The sequence below is a fragment of the Pieris napi genome, chromosome 3, assembly GCF_905475465.1.
Source record: "Pieris napi chromosome 3, ilPieNapi1.2, whole genome shotgun sequence".
In the NCBI taxonomy this organism is placed as follows: Eukaryota; Metazoa; Arthropoda; class Insecta; order Lepidoptera; family Pieridae; genus Pieris; species Pieris napi.
In genome coordinates this window covers 11,729,575-11,749,841 of record NC_062236.1, presented here as the reverse complement: position 1 = coordinate 11,749,841, position 20,267 = coordinate 11,729,575, and the positions used below count along the sequence as shown (strand labels likewise).

The following is a 20,267-nucleotide window of genomic DNA, read 5'->3' as shown; positions in this document are numbered from 1 at the left end:
AAAAGGGTGCAAATGAGTTTGCGGTATGACCAAATTACTTTATGAATAACTGAAGGCTGTATGTATCTCTGGAAGATGTAGAAAGATTAGTTTAGTAGGTCTACCCTCACGTGGTTCGGATGGTATTTAGAATTGTTAAACCAAGTTTATCAGAACAGATCAGTAAAAGTAGAAATATTATTGAGAGACGCAGAATATTGCGTCCTTAGATTAGGGGATTAGACTAATTTTTAAATATTTCTAGATCGGGTGTATATTTAAGTGCTACGGCGGCATTGTCTCGTGGTGGTGAACTGGACTTAGCCTCGCAGCCTCCACACGCACATTATTCTATTGAAAACCGGAAGAGTATACTCGTTAACGGATATCCGGTAAGTTTTTCAGACTAACAAACAGACTCGTAATAAACATTTGTTAGGGTATAGTCAGGTCAGTATGTCAAAAATCTTATTGAAGTTTGATATACGGGAGTCATCGTCAGCGCACTCTCGAAGCATAGCAAAACTGTCACTTCTATAATATAGTTTTTGTAATATATGGCTTTTTTAATGGGAAAAAACCAAATGATTAAAATTAAAAAAAAAATTTAATGATTTACATTTGATATAAAAACAAAGATTAGAAAATTTCTCAATAATTACATGTGATGGAAAAGAATTAACAACATTAATATAAAAAATGGTTTAGCATAGCAAAAAAAAAATATACATCTAAAATAATTTAGCAATTGAACGTGAATTTAATGTACGTGAAACATGGCTGCACAAACCGCTCAGGCCGAGAAATGGGGAAAGAAAGAAATGGCTTTGAAAAGCATGAACCACTATTTTTACGCAATTAATTTCTTTCACGGTGAAGGAATATATCTTAAGAAATCTTATACCTCAACTTCGATCACAGACACAGAATTATTATAGGAAATAAATAGTATATCTAGTATTGAACTAGTAACGCTTTTCTTGGCTTTGGATATATGTATCGGGATAAAAAAAAAATATTGTCAAAAAAAGGGTCGAAGATACTTTCAAGCAACTAGGCCAACAACGCTCAGTCGACCCTGGCCTTTTTCAATACTGTTCAAGCCAAACTTTTTGATGCATATCATTTTTACATAGGTGATGACTTGTTATGCGACATCAGCGCCAGAGAGCCCGATAACTGCGGCTGCGCAGCTTTCTAGTGACGTCTTCGATTATCCTACACAAAACAAGTAACGTTCTTGCGACACTTTATTTTATATCTGCGTATTAATTTGATATTCATTGATTAAAACTAATTCATTTAGTAAAAACTCTTTATTCAACAGAAAAACTGTATGAATGAATGTGTATAGAACAAATTTTTAAGTTAGTAAACACAAAATTTTCGGAAAATATCCTTTCTCCTGACAATAACTATATATTTTACCTTTAAATAAATCACTTGCATCAATTAACCTATGGAATCGTGTCTGATGAAATCCAATTATTATTCATTATAAATTAACAAAATCTAAGAGCACTTTATAAATAATTTATTTTTGCTTAATAAGACTGCGCTTACAGAGTGACTTTATCTTTCAGCAACAATACAGCTTCAGAAAACACAGTGGATGACGCTCAAGGCGAAGGTCACACCAGTACTGGTTCAGACGCTACCAGTCAGTGGGTCACCGACAGTTTCCCAAGGTTGGATGGGTTTTTAGGAAAGTATCAGATGCCATCAACGTCTAAGGCATATGAGGAAAACGATCTTATGGACAGGTGATGTAATTTTTTTATTAATTTCTGTTTCATATACGTAATCTCTGAGGGAGCGTTCAAGTATTTCGAATTTTTGGGGGGGGGGGGTGTAAAACGTTACGGTGCGGGAAGGGGATTGAATACGCGTTATTGTTAATATTATTTTCGACTTTCCAGTACTTTTACGTATAAAGAGTCACTAGGTGGTCACGAAACGTTTTACTATACTTGGGTACAGTATTGTAGAAAAACGTTACGGCGCGTTATATTGGGGGTCAATAATCTCCAAAAATTGCGTGACATAATACTTGAACGCTCCCTTATTCATAAAAATAAATCCAAATTATACGTTTTAATTAAAGCATACGTCACTTTCCATCTCAGCGTGACCACGTTTGACAGAAAGAGACGAAAGAATACCTTTGTTAAAAGTGCAATTAAGGCTTATTTTTTTAAATGAATTCAGACGGTAGATATTAATGTAATGCATGTTTATTTAATTTCACTGCTCCCCTTTGACTTACAGCCCCAATATGGGGCAGAGGGCGTCCACAGTGACTCTCCAACTCTTTCCGGCTCTCTTTGCCGCATCTGCAATCTGCATCTTCGAGCTCAAGCATCAAGCGCCTGCTTAGGGATATAATTGGAATCTCTTCGGAGTATATGCTCACTTGCTTGATCTGCTGGCTAATTGGGGTTTCTCGGCAGCGCGCCAAAATTGCTTGTTAGCGATAGCCAGAGAAGATCTCCATCACTGCTCTCCTTTTTACATTATAAAAAATATTTATTCACAAATCCTGTTCACACACACACAAAATCCTGTGTAATCACACAAAAAAAAATTACACGGAATGAACATTTTTTTCTGAGTTTTTTTATTTTATACTTTCTTTATAAAGACAATGCCTTCGACTATGGATATGCTCCTTTTCTTAGATTATATAACACTATAAAAACTTATTTACTTCAGGTCTCTAAACTCCAGCGAAAGTTCTTTCAACGCCCTCTCAGTGTCACAGTACGGGGGTCGAATCGACTCCGGCATTGATACAGAGAGACAAGATACAGAACCTAGGTCCAATATGTCGGACCTGGTGACCCGCATGGGGTCAATCTCTATGGGCGCCAGTCGGGTCGTGAAGACGGAAATAAGGACCAGTATTGTCAGCATTAGCTCGTCCAGGTACGTTAGAGCTCATACAAATACATTATATAAACTATCTCTTTCTATCCAATTGTGTTTGTATTGGGATAAAAAGAAATCGGTGCAATTAAAAGTGATTAGGAATAAGTAATAGATTACACTAGTCATCACGAGTTCATCATTTTATTTTCATGTACCTTTGAAGCTTCCATAGATTTAAAATAATGGTGGAATTATTTAAAAACGGTGTCGCGGTGTAGACCTTGCTCCTAAGGCCGTGTATATTTTGTAAATAACTTAGCTACTGTAGAACTAGAACCTGACTAAAAATTCGTAAATTATTTACTTGAAAAGTGTTATGTTTTAACAACATTGGCTATTAAAAAAACGTGTGGGACTCGAGGACTGCCGCGGTAAAGCTATTGCATAGCATTTTTTATCAACATATGCAATTATAATTATTTATTTATTTGATATTAATTCAATCTACCACTCTACCAAACACAGACTAACACGCCTATATAGTTTGTCACTCTAACGCGTACCGCCTGTACCGGCGTGCTTACGCTACTTCACCGATCTCTCAGAGATGTGAGACGCAGTATGCGTTCTGTCCCACTCTAACGAACCTGCGCTACGTCGCCGATCACGCCAGACCGATCTGAGACGCAGTATGCGTTCCGTCCCGCTACATTACGTCATCGTGTGTTAGGTTTATTTTCGTTATGGTATTTATTGAATCGGTCGCTGTGCTCAAAGCCTGCGATAAAATCTATGCAATAGCTCAATAATTTGGTAAATATTTATTTGATTTTGTATATATATCGAAATTCTTCCTGTATCACAATAATGTAGGGTCGAAAGAAGACGCGAAGCGAGCAACATGTCGCTAAGTACATTGTCAGTGAACAGCGAGACATCCGCCTCCGGGGCCAGTTCGAGCCAAGACGTCAACTCGGAGAACGTGACCGAGAGGAGAGTCAGTCCTCCACCGATCAAACTCTCCACAGGAGCAATACCCAAGAGCATCAGCTTCGATGCCACCGCCGAGAAGTCGCAGAGGTAGGAGGTCTTGGATTCACATTACACTTTTTAAAGTGTGTATTACCCAAAATATATATGTTTTTTGTGCAGCATATACTTAGGCCATACCGGTTTCACGATATGTTCGCCTTAGGAGCAATGTTAATTTCGCGTCGGAATAAATCTTTATTTACACAGACAAGACAGACTTCAGAATCGCACGCCTCATACATTCCCAGTTTTTTTGTACTGCTACTTCTCATACTACATATTTCATATATTTTACTTTCGTCGTCCTTATAACTTTGTGATACAGTATAAACTCTTTATAACGAATTTCAAGCGACCGAGCATTTATATTCGTTATAGCGGTTTCGTTATAGGGAGGGAAGAATTAATGTATGGGTATTGGGTTAAACCAAACAATTTTAACTCATGTTAACGTTATAGAGTTTTTCGTTATAACGAATGACGATAAAGAGTTCATACTGTATATAACATTGATTATTTTGCTTTCAACAATAACAGGCGACGCATAACAGGCGAGGAAATCGTCGGAAATTTGGACGAGTTAAAGAACAATGTGAAGCGTTCAGGTGGCAATCTCCTTCACAAGATCAAGATGTTCCGGCAGAAGGGACGCTCACATCACAGTGGTAATAATTGTTTTATACGCATTGATTATTAAATTATTGGTTTATAATTAAGTCCATTATTTAATTATAAAAAATACCTTTAACTAATGCGAAATATGCCAATACAGTTTACGACGACATCGTTTAGAACAACATACTGGTTTTATTGGCAAAAAGGTCTCGGCTAAATTATATTGTATTATGTACTTAAAAACAACGCCATCGGCTGTTACGACTATCGGTTTTTACGACCAAATATGAGTAGACCCTTCGATGTCGTTACAACAGATTTTGACTGTATTTAGTAATAATGTAATAAATAAAATAAAACGTGTCCCATAAATATCCATAGTTGCTCTCACACATTGAATCAATTTAAATTTAGTTTTTATAATTTATGCATTGATTTAATTTTTTCTCTTCGTGTTTATTGTGTTTACCTATAAGTGCTTGTCACATTAAATCTTGTATTCAAGCAAGCAAATTTTTTTTATATATAAATTTTCCAATATCCTCAACTCTTGTGGTGCTGGACCTTATTTTATACACATATTTTGTACAAATATATATTAAGAAATTTCTCATATATATGTTCTATTCTATATTCATAGGCGAGTCTCGCCTCGTCTCTCCTTCGCTACGCTCTTGTTGCAGTGAGTTACGCATTTCACTATCTTACTGCAGAAATCTTCCAGTCGCGATCTGAAGCTTCTTAATATTTCGGGTAACTCGGCAGTTACCTTTATATCGATTTGTGGCTCCAGATCGCACCTGGAGGCAAATACAGGACATTCTATAAGATGCATCACAGTCTTGACTTGTTTGTAGGTCGCACGTACACGACGGATCTGATTTCAAGCTAAATCTGTGCAGGTATTCAGCAAACGCCCCATGTCCTGTCAAGATCTGCATCATTTTTGGGCTAGGTCTTTTTTGTCTATTAATGTAGCTGTCTATAACATTGCTTACAAAGAATTTCGTTGGTTTAGCAGTATGAGCTTCTTTGTACGTTTGTCCCAGTCCGATCGTTTTCTGTTTAAATTCTTTCCTGACGTGAGAAAGTGGTATCTTTACGTAATGCACTTTCGTCCCCAATGTTTCCGCCGCCTCCTTTGCTCTCTCATTTCCCGGTATACCATTGTGGGCCTTAATCCAATAAAGTTCTATGTTAATTTCTATGGCAAGCTACATTAAATAAATAGATATTGAAAAGATATATGATTATTTTATTGAAATTAACTTTATCATCTAAACTTTCCAGTTCCCGCAGAAGTCAAAGTTTCAGAGGAAGATATTCGCGATGAGCATAGTACTGAAACGGGCGAGAGTTCTGAGGAAATTCTAGCGAAATATAGGCGACACCCGGACAAGAAACGACATTCCACACGGAGACCCTCGGATGTGCCTGATGCTGAACTGGATAGGTGAGAAATCTTTTTACAAGAATGTTTTTTTTTTTTTAATTTAAGCTAAGAAAAATGAGGACGCAAATACATCTATTTCGTATACTGTGATATTTTTTCTTAATCTGAAAGTCAAAATCATTTATTCATTTAGGTAATATACACTTATGAACGTCAATAAAGAAATGCTAATTGCTTCTAATTTTACATTTACTGCCAATTCTCAAATCAAAGCCGTAGAACGGAAGAGAAGAACTAGCAATAAACTCTCCACCTCTTTTTTTAATCGCCAAGTTTTTTGTTTTACACAATGTGTGTAAGGAGCTGCAACCATTACACCATGTTCCACATGACATCTTAAGTAATCAATAGTTAATTACATAATAATTTAAAAAAAAACAAAGATTTGTCCTCTATCAGCAAGAGGCATGGTGAAATAGGAGCACTTACATTCCCGTGGAAACAACATGCAATGTGAGAATGTGGAGAAAGGATTGGTGTACTATTACTCCATAGTCATAAGCGGGATGGGCGTAAAGTGCGAGCATGAAAGACAAGAATAATATTTTATTTAGATTGATTCCTTCCTAACACTACAAATAATTCTACGATCTCACTTTTAATCACAATCTACCAGACCCAACTCGGTCTAACCTCTCATCTCCACTGCTCTCTACTGATACTCAATACGTACTCTACTGCGTTCCCTGAACACACTGTCAAAAGTCAATATGGCGCCTCCACTCGAGGCATTTGTTCTGCTCTGATTGCTCTCAACAATATTCGTAATTCGTTAAGTAATGATTCCAAACTATGAAGCACGTGAATGAATTATAACAAAACAAATCGAATCAAAATAAATTCTTAAAAGTAATCTTCATGATTAGTTAGTTTGCGCGTTTTGCGATCTTCGCAGTGATTGCACCCCGAGAATATATGTGTGCCTACAATTTTTCTTCGTTGTATTTACTTTTTCGATGTTTCGATTTAGAGTCGATCTGGCTGTCATACTTAGGGCAAAGTCTCAATTTTAATCTTATCCTAAATGCTCCCGGTTTCCGAACGATATTCACCTTTATCGGATTACCATGTGCTCGCGCAAAGAAAGAACGTTTTTTCATACACAGCCGGATTCTAAGTGACAACCTCAACAAGGGTTTAGAGACTAGGCTTGTCAAATCTAATACATACTATAATATCTAATAAATGTATATTCCAGATGTGAAGGTGTAGTGGATTTAAACGAACCAGAAGTATTCAACAGTATGAAGAGGAGACTTCGTATGGTTTTGGCCAACACAGACTACCACTGTGTGGAATATGTACCCAATGTGAGTATATTGAGACATTTTAGCAGATTTCTGCAGCTCCAAAGTCCATATTACAAAATTCTATCCGAAACCTTAAGATATCCTGGGAAAAATTATAATAATGACATTAAATAGGATCTTAATGCTAATTTCTAAAAGTCATGAAAATAAATAGATTCATAAGGAAATATTAATTCCATATTGAGAATATTTTATCCTATTTCTCTCAGGCGCAGATGAGAGACAAAACATTCCTAAACTATTAGTTAAATTGTATGAAAAGGTTGTTAAGGGGTCGTTCAAGTGTATTAGGTAAGCAGATTTACTGCAATTAATCCCCCCCCCCCCCCTTCCTCTTGTCAGCAAAATTAAGCAAAGCTCTCAAAAATAATAGTACATAAACGTATTAATTTTTAGGAAGAAATCCTCGAAAATGCATTTCGTTTTCAAGCATAGACAACGTGTGGGTAAACGGCCCCTAAACGTGTTTGTTAAATAATTTTAATTTAATTTATCTAGCGTTGCACAAGCACATCTCTATCCGACTGGGTGCGGGCGGGCAATTGCGCAGAGGCAGCGGCGACTGCTCGCGCCTTAGCCTCAGCCGGGCCACGAGCAGCACGATTAGCTGCTGCCCTGCGAGCAGACCTGGCTGCTAGGAGGCCATATGCCGCCTATCTTGCTTCTTGTCGGGCAGCATTGGCGCATGCCCATCATGATCTTAGAGCGTGAGTATACTATAAATTCACAGTCTTAAATATTTTGTCACTTTACTGTATTTGTATTAAATATTTGATTTTCGCGTGGCAATTTTTTAAATTTTGTAGAAAACTAAGTAATTTTTTTTATTTAAGATCTATTTTGCTTATTTTAATAAGTCAAAATAACTTTTAATCACCTTAATCTTCCAAATACTTATGTCATTAACATTGATATACAAAAAACACAGTCTCGAATAAATGTAACGCTCGAAAGTGTCCCGAAACACTATTTCTGTCCCTTTCTATAACAGTATATGTTACAAGCATATATTATTGCAAAATCAACCTTACGCGAATTGCTTAAAGTTGTTATTACAACGCAGTGTATACGTACTTAAAGCAATAAAATTTTACGACCGACCGTGGTCGGTAGGACAAGGTATTGAGTGGAGTCGAACATGACTTTTATTTACAACTATTTAACATAAATTTAAATTTATCCGACTTTTCGGGTGCTTTACAGCGTGCGTGGTCACGGTGACTGAAGACAAAAGGTGTTGGATGTTAAATAGTTGTAAATTTATAATAATACATAACTTTAATCCGGTTAAAAAGTTTTTTCTTTAAATTATTTTTTTTTTTTAAATTGGCTACCTCCTGACCTACACTTTATATAGCGTAAATATATTTGTCAAAAACTACACACAAAAAAGTTCAAAAGTACATAAATTTATTTATTAAAAAAAACACAAATAAATAACATCGACTCCACTTATTAGACGCGAGACTATTTGAAATGAGCGCACAATTTAGAATGTTGCGCTCATTTTTTGAGGACGTTTTTTTGACATTGATTGTGCATCTTGGGTTTTTTGTATATCAATGGTCATTAACCAGTTTTTTATGTATGTTTGCAGACAAATAAAACTAGTACGCTGGGAATGTGCTGAGTGTGTAAGATGCGCAAGCGCAGCGCGAGTCCTGGAACAACTAGAACGTGGTGCAGTTCTACGTCGCCTCGCCAAACATCATGCGCACTCACATCATACAATCAATGGTCAGTTTGTCAAATAAAATAATTTTTAAGCGATTGATCCTTCGATCCGGAGTTTCGTAAAAAGTTGCTGAAATATGTCAATGGTAATTAATATAAATGTCGTTAGGCGGAGAACTAATGGATGAGAAAGCGACTCGTCTTACGGCCAGTATTAAAGCAATCACCGCTGAAGTAAAGGCTGATCCATCCTGGGAAGGTATTATTTTTTATTTATTTAGATTTTTAACAGCTTTCTTTAATCTATAATATCTAAGTTCCACATTGAGATGTTTTTCATTTTCTACTAATGAAAAAATGCGTTATGATCAAAACTCACCGATATCCAGATTGAGCATTTGATATGAGCTGCCTGGATATCCATAGTTGCTCCCATCACACTTGAAAATAAAAAAATTCTTTTGTTTTTATAATTTATTAATGCCTTTTTGTCGCTTCGTGTTGGCTCTGTTTGCCTATAGGTGCTTCTCACATAAAATCTTGTATTTTACTTTTCTTATGTACCAATGTATCAGTGAGCAAGCTTTAGTAAATAAAATTTGCTGCTTTCAAAAACTTTTATAGCGGTATGTGGACACAATCAAAGATTGATTTTGCCTATAAATTTAGTTCATTTGTTTTAACAATTTATATATTCATTTTTTTTTTCATTATGTCTAAGGAGTTATTACATATGTTATTCCTATGCAAGGTTACGATTACGGTTGTTTTGTGTAGGAGCAACCCCAACGGTCCTAGAGAGCGCGGAGATTACTGTGGAGAGGGCTGTATTTGCACGACTCTACTTGCAAGTGCTCTTTCCTAATGGCGACGGAGACATCGCTCGCGATCAGTAAGAAATGTTTTAAATATATGTTTATATTGTGTTAAAGTTACAAAATCAGAAAAATTGAGGTCATTGATTTAATTTTCTATTTAATGAAAACAATTAGAAATATCTATTTAGGTATAACTTTTTAATCACGTGACACGCTTTTGTTGCCTACCTTTCTTAACGGATTTTATCAAAACGATTTAGACTGATCTATTGTAGAAGGTTTATAGCTAATTATCATTATTCTTTATATAATGACTCAAAGACTGAATAGTACCTTTTTTAATAAAGTTATTTATTATTCCAAAATAAATAATATTTATTAGAAGATATCTTTTTGATACATACGCATCGGTATGTTTGTTTAGTTAATAATAATGAGATATTTCTTTCCTTTTTTTCAATTTTATCGTTACATCGCCAGGGTGCTGAGCGAACACATGCGTCGACTGTCCGCGTGCACGAACGCAGTGCGAGCGGGCGTGGCCCCGAGGCACTTGTGGGCGGCGCCTTTCCCTCACGCCCAGCTCTTGCTCAGGCATTTGCCCGTCTATAGGACCCCGAGGGACAAGGCTAGTTACTTCATATTGTTCATATAGATATACTGGTAGTATTACATTAGTATTACAATAATTTCTATTTTAAATTTGTTGCGTAGAGATGTGGGGTCACTCTGCATCTTCTACCGCATTTACCATGTAGTGTTCAGAGGAGTTGATCCGATTAATACCTGCAGCTGAGTTTCATCATCGGACGTCGAGGCAGAATACGAAATTCCACCCATCTCAGACTTACTGCAACTGCATAAAAAATTTCATAAGAATCGGTCGAGCCGCTTTGGAGGAGTGTGGGAACGAACATTGTGACACGAGAATTGTATATATATAGAGATATAACATAGGTCATTAGTCATCTCCTGGACAGGCGTCCTCTGATATAGGCCGCATCTCAACTTATATCAAAGTGCTTGACTTTCAGGTGTCGTGTATAATGCGAGTGGTCTCTTCTCTAATGTCGGTTCTTTCTCTAACTGACGGTTCGCCTCCGGCCGCTGACGATCTTACACCCGTTTTGGTATTCGTCATACTAAAGGTAAAGTATATTTATTTTTCATATTTCTTAAATTATTTGTCTTTTTCAATTGTTTTCTACTAGAGTCTATATCATTGTACTCCAACCTGTTTAGTGCCTACCCTACACCTAAGCCTTTCTAAAAATTTTATACAACACAATTTTTAATATTAAGTAAATTTTCAAAACATATAATGAAAAACTGAATTTAAAATTCCAAATTTAATAAATTTGTGAATAGCCCCTTTACTAAATTTCCCCCCAAAAAAAGTGCGGAATGGGCCACGCCATGTTGGGAAAAACTAGTATGTATGTAATCTAGAGCTGAAAAGGGAAAATGCTCTTATATTTTTAAGCAAAGTAACTACCCTTCTGTGCGTTCATAAATTGTTTTTCCCATTTAATAAAAAGACGTTGAACTAATAGAACAATACTTCTGTTATTATTTGAATTAATAGATAAGTTGTAAATAAAATAAATATTTTATTACGTAAATTAATATTGCTACTGATCGAACCATGATTCTTTTACTTTGCTATGATTCAAAAAAAGAAAATTGGTTTTGAGTATCTCCCTGCAATTTTTCAATTTTTTTCTGTCCATAATATCAGAGTTCTAGGAATAAAAATTACTTGAATTGGTCCTTAGCAATATATTTTGCGATTCATTTTCATTTATATTTATTATACATTTCTAGGTGAATCCGCCATCTTTATTATCGACGATCGAGCTGGTGAACGCATTAGGAGGCAGCGTGTTGTCCGGCGAAGCCTTGTACTGGTGGACTCAATTTTGCTCAGCCGTCGCGTACATCAAAACTATGGACTACGTGTCTGCCTCTTCGTATACGTAGCCACGACCGGCGCCGCTCACTGTAAGTACTATTACAATTTCTTAATATTATTTTTTTGTCGTAATGACGTCATTGGCGGTTGTTATCTGTATTCGCCTCTATCGGTTCTGTATTATGTTGGGGTATTGTAGTACCATGTGCTTATGCCATGACATATGACACCATTATTAGCACCACAGTTGGCAGATGTACCAATACTATTGTTACATCAGCCAACTAGAGTCTGCCGATGTATAAATATATGAAAAGTAATTTGTTTTTTTTGCTTATATTGTTATTTCATGTTCGGAACACTAAGGTGATTCGTAATAATCATTATTATGATGATTGATGATATTTATTTTGTTAGATTAGTTTTCACTCCGAATAGTAGATTAAAGAAATATCGTAGAGATTAATTTAAAAACGTCTAAATAAATTGTCAACTAATAATATAGAGAACAACTTTACTTCTACATTTTTTATAATTTTATGGCCTGCTTCTACATTATTCCAACGTCATAGACAAGAATAAATTTATAGCCTCTTTTCTCATTTATGGCATCATAGACAATTTTACTTGTTGAGTTTTGACGTTAGGTTAAAGGTATCACTTAGTCCATAAGCGGTATAATATGCGCCTGGAGCTTGAGACAAAATCATTTTTCGATAGGCGTGACCCACTAACCCAAACGAATTTGTATGATAACGATCACGTGACAAAGCTGTAGCTAATGTCATTTACGTGCATTAGTGGGTCACGCCTGTTCAAAAGATTTAGTCTCAAGCCACTGCGGCCTTAGACAAGATACCTTAACAGTAGTGTATGCAGAAAGTCAAAAACTAAATTTGTATGAAAACGTTTTCTACTTTCTACATACACTTCTGTTAAGGTATCTTGACTAAGCCCCGTGGTCAGCTAGTACCTATTATATATTTTGCAATCCTGAAGAGGTTACATGTCCTAGTTATAGTACTAAATATAATATAATAGTACTAAAAATATTGAGTAATTTGTGTCGTTAATTTTTTATGTCACTTTCAGAGGTCAGCGCGCCCAAAATTCAACGATGGTGACTCCAAACGTGAGCGCCGCAATACAGTATAAATTAAATTTAATTCAGGCAGACTCAGTATATTTGCTATTTTTACATCTTACAACCTCGTCCTGATTACTCGAAATTACTTTTAGATTTTAATTATCTATGACAGCCAAGCGCCATATTGTTTTAAACCAATCAAGACGTTAAATTCGATAAAATTGTATTTACTTTAAATGTGTCTTATACATATATTTTTAATAAGTCCGGATCGTTGGTTTTGTGTATATGTAAATATTTCAATGTTTTTAGATTAAGTGAATAATTTTTAGTTAATAAGTTTAGTTTCCAGTGGTAGCAAATTGTATTAACTAAAACACTCAAATTATCGCTTTCTGTCTTTTAGCTCAATAGTAAATAGTTTAAGTAGAATAATGTAAGCCACGCTTTGCCAAACAATAAATAAACCGCGAAATTATTTTTAATATACTATTTTGAACTAACTTTAATAAGATTTTATTTGTATCACTTATTCGGATTTGTAGTTTAAGAGTAAGGTTTTGAAAAGCATAAATATAAGAATCTACGTACTGACGTATTAACTGTGATGTGTGAAATAGGTGATGTATTTTTGGAACTTCGATTTGGCTTTTGCGTGTTTAGTTCAAATTCAATCTTGCAACTATTCTTGCTATAAAACTATTAATCTCGATTTAACCGTATAATTAGATAGATACGTACGAAATAATATAGTATTATTGCACTACAATTGTAATCTCAATGTCATATAATACAACGAAAAGGGTTCTAATATTTAAAAATAATGTACAGAATCTAGAGCTCACTCACTAGTTTTAAGCAGCACTCTTTATTTGCAACTAATAGTCCATTCCATTTTTATATCACATCAATATTGTTTGTTTAATATGGTGTAGAGGAAAACTAAGTAGAGTGGTTTTCCATACATTGAATCTAGGTTTAGTCATTATGTAAAGACGTGCCTTTTATTTAAATTATTTTAATAATAAGTGTAATCTAAAAGTATGTATTTTGTAATTGTGGATATTATATTATTTTGTGAGGCAATTTATGTGAAGGTACAAATGTTAGTAATTTCTTATAAACTATATATTTTTATTTGTTTATAATATATTTAGTAAGGTTTATCAGTTTTACCGTATTCGATTCTGCTATGCTAATACATATGCAATATAACCATTAATCAAAGTGAAGTATTAAAATTATAATATAAATAGCTGTCATCAATTTAATATAAACAATTCATATTAATATAGTTTTCATAATTATATTCTCTAATATTAACTCTTCTTGCCTAGAACGAAATTTAAAAATGTATAGATCTATTTTAATAGCTAACAGTGTTACTTGTAATCAAAGATTATACTTTTAGAAATATAATCATTAACTAATTCTAATTGCTTTTATTTTAGTTTTATTAACTTATGGACTTCCTACACATGTTAAATAGCCACTACCATTTCAAATATGGTATACAATTTAATGTTAGATCACATAACTTACTTATGATTTTTGCCACCTCTTGTATTTTGATCTTTCATAAATCTGGCAGTGACTAATTTATGGATTGGTATCTTGGGAATGTGAATTTGAGTTGGTGTAGGTATGTATAATTCTATAAATGAAAGAAAAAGTGGTCGTACACAGTTTTATTGCATACTTGATTTTAACAATTTAAAAAATTTACACTTAAGAGCGACGCTGCACTGAAACAAAAGAGAAGACAAGGTAAAACATCTATGATCGATTGAGCTATTCTGAGAAATGTTCATAATGATCAGAAAAGTTTAGCGTCATGGCACTCAGTAGTAGCAAATAAAGATAACATCATTTAATTTAAAAATCTATTGACAAAGCTGCTCATAACACCCAGTCACAAATAGGAATTATTTTAAATAATATAATTTGAATACAGTATAATCTCAAGATTTATTATAAAACAAATTTAGCAATATCTGAACATTAATTAAAAAAATAGAAATAAAATTTGTTGGGGTTTACCTTATCACAATGTATGACCTATGACCTGGGCCTCTCCTTTTTCTCCTTGTACAGAGCTAGCAACGACACATTTGCAACTTTGACCACCTGAAAGTCAACAAAAATTTTGAAATTGATGAATAAATATTAATATTACTATTACAAAAAACTGTCTAACTCAGTCTAACGATGCATTCATGGCAATCTGAGTAGCAAATAGATTACCATCAACAAATCCAAGAAAAGTCAAAATTGTAATTTAGTATTAAACTTACACTAATAGCAACATTCTTTACATTTAAGGTATCAAGTTACACGTTCTAAATAAAACAAATTATACAGCTTCAAAAAACAGAGATGGTACAACCCACATAGGCATAAACCCGATTATATGGTTTCACAACTTAGTATATACTATGATATTTTACTATTCCAAACCAAATAAAATCAAATTTCTAAACACACAAAATAAACAACAAGTTGTAAAACTTACCTTAAACCGAACTCCGGGAATGTCACCAACAGCATGACCCTTACGACCGAATCCTGCTACTAATACTTCGTCGTTCTCTTCAATGTGGTTAAGGCAACCATCACGAGGTACGAAGGCTGTTACTTTCTTGCCGTTTTTGATCAGTTGTACTCTGACACACTTGCGAATAGCAGAGTTAGGCTGTTTGGCTTCAACACCTCTGTAATAAATTAATGACATGCATTTCACGTTTATATATTATGTTTTAATAAATAATCATGTTTCTTGTTTAGAAGTCAACTGCAGCAATGTATTATTGGACTTTACAATTGTAGAAATGGAAATACAGTTAACAGAAAGTAGTAGTTGTAGAGAACACAAACAAAACAGTTATCAATGAACTTTTTCAAACTGTAAACAGCACGCTCCAGAGGTCATTGACCCACGTGTGATCCTCGACGACGCGCAGGACGCTACTACTCGCAGTATTATCCTGTGATTGTAGATAAAAACACATTCACAGAAATAATACAGCGCGCAGGAACGCTATGAACAGTTGATATCTTCTTTAGGTTTCTTCATAACACCTACACATACAGTAAAAAAGATTTTACTACTTACACCTTCTCCAAAACGATGCCCTTAGCGTGTGAGGCTCCACCAAATGGATTGGCCTTCCATCTTGTACCCATGTGGGCTTTTTTGAACTCCTTGTCCGCCCATCGCTGCTCACGACGGTGGTTCACGTGCTTACGAGCCGTACGTATACCGCGGGGTTTACCTGTAAATTGAAGTCACCGGTTCTAACCAATGTTTTGGAGCAACACGAAAATCAACACTCAACACTTCGATCAACACTTCATGCTCAGAGAATACATTCTTGTACCTCAAAATCAATGGCAATTTTACAAGATTCAAATGGATTTGATTATGCACCACGAGAAAAACATGTCTACGCCATGGCCGACACCTAGGCATGCAGATATTTTTAACACAACATTATATACAGCTAATTGAGGTAGTAATTTCCACTTCTGAGTCGCTAAACTTCTTTACACACTTTTTAACACAAGGTAAAGGAATTTATTATTAAAACTACAATAAATTGGCGCAAAACTACCGCTTACCCATTTGGATAGCGTGATACCAATCGGCTACGGATAGGAAAAGAAATAAAAATTGCCAACCATAAGGATCTATGGCACATGGCAGCCAACTGAAGAAAAAAAATGTGTTGCCAGATTAGTATTGATAATATACAAACATTCAAATAAAAGTTCAAAGAATAATTTCGAATTTTTTATACTAATTAATATTTGACTAATAAAATTTTATAACTATAAATGTAATTTTTAACCGTTAACAACCTACAAAAATAAATATTAAGTACATAATTATTAAAACATTTTTATGTAAAATAAGGATCACACAAGTCTGTTTAATTTTAGAAAACTGTAAAATACTTTTACAAGAGTCACCTAAAGTTCAATACAAGTCAAGAATTATACATAAGTTTTAACATTATAAAATTTTAAGTCATATAGAAATGCCGAACATTCCAAATAATTTATTTATTTTATTACCCCGTTTATGAAAACACATAAAGTTTTAAACATAGAACACAAACTACTGAGCTATGAAAAAGGATAAGATATAAATCAAATCTATTGATTAAAGGAATAATTTTATAATAGCATTTTTGAAACATTTTAATTCAATGGAGAAAGTGGACTTCATCTCAAGCTGGCCAGTGGCTACGTCCATTAAAACCAAGTTCCGCGTTCTTTTTTTCCATGCTTTAACATAAAGTTGCCTAGTCGTTGTTAAGGCGATTGATGTATCATTGTTTGGGAATCGTGCCATTTAGCCAAACCTGCATAACTGTAACCAAAAGTAGTAACAGTGCTATTTTTTCGTACCACTTCATCGCTTTAAAAACATTTTATTTTGCCAAAAAAGTGGCAGTAAACTATATAAAAGCATCACTTATTTGTCTATGGCTCTTACTTTATATTCCGAATTTAAACCAAATAAAACAAAAATGTAATCATTGCAATGTCAAATTATTTTGATTGTCTATTAATTGACATTGACACATTGAACAGCTTGACAGTTTTCAATTAACAAATAACAATTGAGGTTTTGATTGAATTGAAAACATTGTTGATGATTTTCGAGAAAACTCCTTATTGTTATTTATAAAAAAAGAACTACTGGCGAAACAATTGGTGAAACGAGATTATTTTCCTTAATATCACGATGACCCTTAACCTAGGAAGAAAAGATGGAGGGCCCGGGTATGTTGGTATTCAGTTTTGCCAAGAATGTAATAACATGCTTTACCCGCGCGAAGATAAAAACAATAAAGTATTACTATATGCCTGTAGAAATTGCGACTACAAGCAGTTAGCCGATTCTAATTGTGTGTATGTTAACAAAATTATGCACGAAGTTGACGAATTAACTCATATAAATCCTGATGTCGTGAGTGATCCCACATTGCCCAGAACAAAAGATCACATGTGCCCAAAATGCAATCATCGTGAAGCTGTGTTCTTCCAAGGTCAGACAAGACGAGCAGAAGAAGAAATGAGACTTTATTATGTATGTACCAGTTGCAAACACAGATGGACTGAGTGAATATATTTTAGGGGTATTGTATTAATTATAAAGCAAAATAAAGATATTGTATTTTCTCCCTGCTTATATTTTTTACCAAAATACCCAACAATATTGTGATACTATTAGGAATCCTTCATGGTGTTTTAATTAAAACAAGAAATTCATACTATTTTTTTAATTCAACTTAAAATATTGCCAAGCCACATATTAGTATATCAGTTAACAATTCACAGCCATTACTTATGAAACTAATCAGTAAATATTAATAAAAAAAAACTGAGATCTGAGACCAAATAAAATGCTTAATGAGTATTTGTCAAAATATATTAACATATTGTTAGAAATAAATCTAATATACATCTCTTTAAGATGACATGTTTGCAAAGGAAGTATACAGTACAAAACTCTATCTAAACTATGTTGTAAAGATTATATGTAACGCTTAAAAAACACATTGCTACTTGTATAATATAACTTAGTTGAACTTTTTATACAAATAACAATTACATATTAATATTCTCTCATTACACAGGCTTTTCATCATAAGCATCTATATTCTAAATTTATTTAGTAGGCAACCTATGTCTTACAATAAAACCCTATATAAATTGTGAGCATAAAAATTAAAGGTAAAAATCAATAACTAGAAATCTTTTACTACAACAATTTTTAAACAACTACTTATATTATTAATTATGCAAGATTTTTTATTTAGTAAACAAATTAGGCATTGTTTGGCCTATGCTAAATAAAAATAAATCTCTTATAAATCTAAAACAAACAATTCTTAAATTATCTTATTGGACAATTCTAATAACTCTAGGCAATACCTACATCTAAATAACAACATTACAGATAGCACCAAACTTATTAAAACTACTAAATACTTATGTTTTAATAAGTTGACTTTGAAATAATATTATAGGCTGGCAAGATATCTGCATCATCATTAGCCCTAAATTTGGAGATGGCAAACATTTTTGGATAAAATGTTTACATGTTAGCAATTGGTATTTCCATAACTAAAGGATTTTGGTTAAGTTTAGTGCTATCTAATAAAATACTTTTGAAAATCTATACCTAGGCAGGATAATATTTAACAAGTGTACATAAGAATATCAACCTTAGGGGAAGACGGATGTTGGGTGAAGGGAAGAGCGTAGATTTAAAACTATTCTATATTATGCAGATTAGCAGAAGTATTTGGTAATAAAAGCTATGCTTGTATCACATACTTTCATCAAAAAGGTGACTTAGCTGGAGATATATAGCACTCATTCACAATATCTACGCTTAGCAATGTCATGTCTATCTTTTTTTATTAATATGAGCTATTTAAGCTTCTACATTGTCCCATTGTTGTCATATAAGGCTAAGCACCAAGATATTGTGACTGAGTCAAACTCTCAATCTGTTATTATTGTACTTGTGATAAAACAAGCTTATATATCTTTGCTTCTAAGTATTTTAAAGACTGGAAAACTGACAAAGTTTTATTTGATTTTGGGCTGGAATAACTAACCTTAATATTAATCTCGATGTATTTAAAATGTGCATAAAATTATTGCTTTTAGCAAAAACCGTTATCAAATGTAAGCTCAGGCGAAACAACCATGTTCTAATAATTTTTATAACATATCAAGCTTTATTAACTACTAAAGACTACACATATATTTTAATACTATTTGTTCTTATTGAAATAATATTAAAATTTGAAAATGTGATTTTTTATATTTCAGTCATTTTCCTTTGGTTAAGGAAAGCCAAATAACCATTTCATAAAAAAATGTTTTTATCAAAAAGTATAGCCCTTAATTTCTGTAAGTTAAATAATAAAGGGTCACGATAAAAATATTAAAATTATGTGATCTGTAAGAGAAAAAAATTATCGACTATTGATCACTCGACATTCCACAATTGAGATTTAATTAAATCGTCAACCGTTGCTAGGTGCTATAAAATTTATAATACAGTAGAACCTCGATAACTTAAACCTCGGTAACATAAAAACCTCTATTACTTCAAAAAATACTATGTTCCCTTCACATCAGAGCCCAAAACTTCTATAACTTAAAATACGCAACCTCTATAACTTAAATAAATAATCTCTGTATAGGCCCTCAGTAACTAAAAGAAATGTTTCCACAACCTCTATAACATAAAATTGTTTGTGAATGAGTCATTTTGAAAGAGTGTCAAAACAAATGGTTTCGGTATTTATTGCGATCATTTATAGAGCAGTGTAGCAAATAAAAGATAATGTATTCTCCTCGCTATTTGTCATTGAAAATCAAATCGATTTAGAAACAGTGAATTTTTTAAAACAAAAGAAAATCACAGATTTTTTTAAGTAGACTAAACCTTTATTTGTTGTTTTATTTTTATGTAATGTAAGTAATGTGAATA

General features: G+C 33.6%; 3 protein-coding genes across 3 annotated transcripts in view; 2 read left to right on the top strand and 1 right to left on the bottom strand.

The window, feature by feature from the left end:
* Window positions 1-12,827, top strand: part of LOC125063162 (receptor-mediated endocytosis protein 6 homolog) — a 29,708-nt gene extending 16,881 nt beyond the window's left edge. Inside the window, exons 18-33 of the mRNA XM_047669430.1 lie at window positions 245-371; window positions 1,116-1,210; window positions 1,563-1,742; window positions 2,692-2,904; window positions 3,721-3,927; window positions 4,417-4,544; window positions 5,785-5,947; window positions 7,146-7,257; window positions 7,756-7,964; window positions 8,855-8,994; window positions 9,101-9,190; window positions 9,709-9,823; window positions 10,230-10,377; window positions 10,784-10,897; window positions 11,574-11,750; window positions 12,754-12,827. Of these exons, the coding sequence (XP_047525386.1) occupies window positions 245-371; window positions 1,116-1,210; window positions 1,563-1,742; window positions 2,692-2,904; window positions 3,721-3,927; window positions 4,417-4,544; window positions 5,785-5,947; window positions 7,146-7,257; window positions 7,756-7,964; window positions 8,855-8,994; window positions 9,101-9,190; window positions 9,709-9,823; window positions 10,230-10,377; window positions 10,784-10,897; window positions 11,574-11,729 (2,197 nt within the window). The 3' untranslated portion in view covers window positions 11,730-11,750; window positions 12,754-12,827. The remainder of the gene's footprint in view (window positions 1-244; window positions 372-1,115; window positions 1,211-1,562; window positions 1,743-2,691; window positions 2,905-3,720; window positions 3,928-4,416; window positions 4,545-5,784; window positions 5,948-7,145; window positions 7,258-7,755; window positions 7,965-8,854; window positions 8,995-9,100; window positions 9,191-9,708; window positions 9,824-10,229; window positions 10,378-10,783; window positions 10,898-11,573; window positions 11,751-12,753) is intronic.
* Window positions 12,828-14,421: 1,594 nt separating this feature from the next.
* Window positions 14,422-16,491, bottom strand: LOC125063161 (40S ribosomal protein S23). The gene is made up of 5 exons (XM_047669429.1): window positions 16,367-16,491; window positions 15,861-16,020; window positions 15,261-15,459; window positions 14,789-14,875; window positions 14,422-14,493 (listed from the first exon to the last, which is right to left on the bottom strand). The coding sequence occupies exons 1-4, from the start codon at window positions 16,368-16,370 to the stop codon at window positions 14,807-14,809; spliced, it is 432 nt and encodes a 143-aa protein (XP_047525385.1). The 5' UTR covers window positions 16,371-16,491; the 3' UTR covers window positions 14,422-14,493; window positions 14,789-14,806.
* An 861-nt stretch (window positions 16,492-17,352) lies between these two features.
* Window positions 17,353-17,935, top strand: LOC125063638 (DNA-directed RNA polymerase II subunit RPB9). The gene has a single exon (XM_047670176.1). It carries the CDS (start codon window positions 17,499-17,501, stop codon window positions 17,877-17,879), a length of 381 nt encoding a protein of 126 aa, XP_047526132.1. The 5' UTR covers window positions 17,353-17,498; the 3' UTR covers window positions 17,880-17,935.
* The last annotated feature ends 2,332 nt before the right edge of the window (window positions 17,936-20,267 follow it).